General features: G+C 52.6%; 2 protein-coding genes across 4 annotated transcripts; both read left to right on the top strand.

Moving 5' to 3' along the window:
• Positions 1-631: 631 nt before the first annotated feature.
• Positions 632-1,847, top strand: KVP18_001794 (uncharacterized protein; the record flags this gene model as incomplete). 3 transcript variants are annotated; one of them, XM_067952144.1, is made up of 2 exons in its annotated part: positions 632-1,442; positions 1,471-1,847. In XM_067952144.1, the coding sequence occupies 2 exons, from the start codon at positions 632-634 to the stop codon at positions 1,845-1,847; spliced, it is 1,188 nt and encodes a 395-aa protein (XP_067809215.1). The 3 variants fall into 3 exon arrangements, with proteins under 3 accessions (XP_067809215.1, XP_067809216.1, XP_067809214.1); XM_067952145.1 differs by having other exon boundaries at positions 632-1,495; XM_067952143.1 differs by lacking the exon at positions 632-1,442 and having other exon boundaries at positions 1,539-1,847.
• Positions 1,848-1,986: 139 nt separating this feature from the next.
• Positions 1,987-2,452, top strand: KVP18_001795 (uncharacterized protein; the record flags this gene model as incomplete). Its single annotated transcript, XM_067952146.1, has 1 exon — positions 1,987-2,452. A coding segment is annotated over one exon (466 nt), but the record flags the coding sequence as incomplete, so codon positions are not given.
• Between the last annotated feature and the right edge of the window lie 15 nt (positions 2,453-2,467).

The raw sequence follows: 2,467 nt of genomic DNA on the forward strand, positions 1-2,467 counted from the left end.
TTGGGATGGACGATGGGCGCGCTCCTGCCGCCTGTGTATGCGATGTTGGAGTGGCAAGCTTCGTCAGATCCTTTGTCTGGGTAGGGGTGCGCAAGGAAATAGGCACTCTCGAAGGCAGCTTCTTTCCGCCACTGAGAGGGGTGGCGCCAGTCGCTGTATTGATAGGATTCCGCCTCTTTGAGGTTGAGGGTTTCGATGGTGGTGTCGAGTATGAGTCTGGTTTGGGCAGATTCGATACTCGTCTACACAAGAGTGCCGGGGATCCCTCGGATGTTTGGTGGCTTCTTTTCGGAAACTTGGCCAACCCGGTGGCAGTTGGATTGTTAGCAGCGGGCGGCACTCGCCAGGAAATAGGTCTTCGGGCGCCCGTTGAATTTGTTTGGTTGCCACCGAATTTTCTGAAGTTTCCGACAGTTCGTTGTTCAGCAGCATCAGTGTACATGTAGGAGGACAAAAGTGCCAGCGTCTCTCCTGCCTTATCGCCGAATCGCATCAATATCATGTTGAATGCGTGAATATGCGCGAAATAGAGGGGATGCCTCTCGGACCTGCACTCAGTCTATCGTGGGGAGCCTACCTACGGATTTAGAGTCTATCGGGCTCTACAGACCCGGTCAACAAAACGGAATAAATGGATGATCTCGACAGCGCAACCCTTGCTCTGCTTGACGATGTCCAGCGTCAGTGCCACCGGAATAACGTCAAAGGGCTCTTAAGGAGGGATAACGGGACTGATGGCACTACCCTGTCGGTAGCATTGCTCAAACCCACACAGCGGGATCTCTTCAGGCACCTTAAAAAGAGAGGCTGGATGGAGAGGTTAGTTGATGCTTTGCCGGCCAGCCATGAAGGTCTGGACTTCCAGAATAGCAGCAGCGGGTCTAAGGAGACGCTGGTTCGACTGCAGGATGTTGAGCTCAAGCTGAGCTCATTCGACTCTATGGAATCTCTTTGTGAGGAGGCCAACTCAAGGTTCACGGTGAACGCTCTATACCTAGATCTCGCTACACGACTGCCTGAAGACGTCACTGGTTTGGCACTTCATGATGTTTACTTTGGCATTGTGCGGCTGCCCGGTGACGTGGACAGCCTTCTACGGCACAGGCCTCAGTTGGCTCTTGAGGCTTTGGAACTCGCATGCCTCCACGGATTCAGGCTCCATTCCTACCTTTTTGACAGCATTGCGAATCTGCAAGCGACATATGCGCCAATGCGCAACCCGTCTTTGGCCTCACGCGAATTAGATTTCCTGTGCAAGTGCTTCTCTCCAGAGGCAGCTCGGATTACAGTGCGGTTCATGCATTTTACTGGCATTCCATTCAATGTGTCCGAAGCTGCAGTTCACAACACAGACAAGCTGCTATCTACGGAGGTGCTCCAACTAGTGTCAGCGGAGCTAGCTCCGTGCGTGTTAATAGCATGTGCACTCTACGATGCAGATTGTGAGGAAATTTGCTACTGGTCATGCAGACTCCGCATTTCTAAGAAGTTTTGACGACCTCGTTGTCAACAGCCGACGTTTGGAGTCGTTGTCAGCGATGTTCAAACGATTACTTGACGGGAAACTCAATCGTCAACGTGACATTGTTATGTGCCGCGACCCGCTGAAAAGGCTCTTGAGCATGACCTGGAAGGCTTTCAGAACCAAGGACGTGCTTGCCATACGTCGTCAACCGGTGCATTCCCTGCAACCGTTCTCCAACGACCTCCCCCCCCAAGACCCCCGAAAGGAGGAGGTGGTGGTGCCGCTGATGCCATTACCGCGCCCACTAATCGCAGCGCCCAGGCTCCGTGCAAGCAACCCACTGCTACTCCCTGTCCCGGATTTCCTAGCTAACGAGGTGTAGCGCGGGACGCATCTGTAACGGACATTATTTTTGTATGTTTTGTTTTTTTTTCGCAACACAACAACCAAAACCACACAATTCTTTATCAAACCCCACAAGGGCATCTCTCCGTCTGGTTAATATGCATACCAAAACTTTAATGAGAGGTCTAACGCTATGCTTGGGGGTCGCCGTGAGGGCCTCCATCTTTACGGACACTGTCAGCGTAAACATGCTTCGTCGGTCCTACGACTATATCGTGGTGGGCGGTGGAGCGGCTGGCTGCCCCTTGGCGAAAACGTTGGCTGATGGGGGCAAGAGCGTTCTGCTGATTGAGAGGGGGCAAACCAGAACTACCCATCCTTTGACACACGATCTCTACGGCGCTGGTCTAGTTGTTGACGACAGAGAGGTGAGCCAGCCGATCTACACGGAGGACGGAGTAATCTCCCACATTGGCAACGTTCTAGGTGGAGGTTCAAGCATAGACATGGGAATCCAAATTGCTGAAACAAACGACTACTTCGACTACGTAGAAGAAGTCAGTGGCGAGACTATCGACAGGAATCTGTGGCAGGCTGCCTCAGTGAAAACCGATACGTGGAGGTTCCCTATGCCACCTGTTGGTACGTTCACAAGCT

This window comes from the organism of the source record quoted next, assembly GCF_019968955.1.
Source record: "MAG: Porospora cf. gigantea A chromosome Unknown PgA_NODE_3764_length_2467_cov_329.191, whole genome shotgun sequence".
NCBI lineage: Eukaryota > Apicomplexa > Conoidasida > Eugregarinorida > Porosporidae > Porospora > Porospora cf. gigantea A.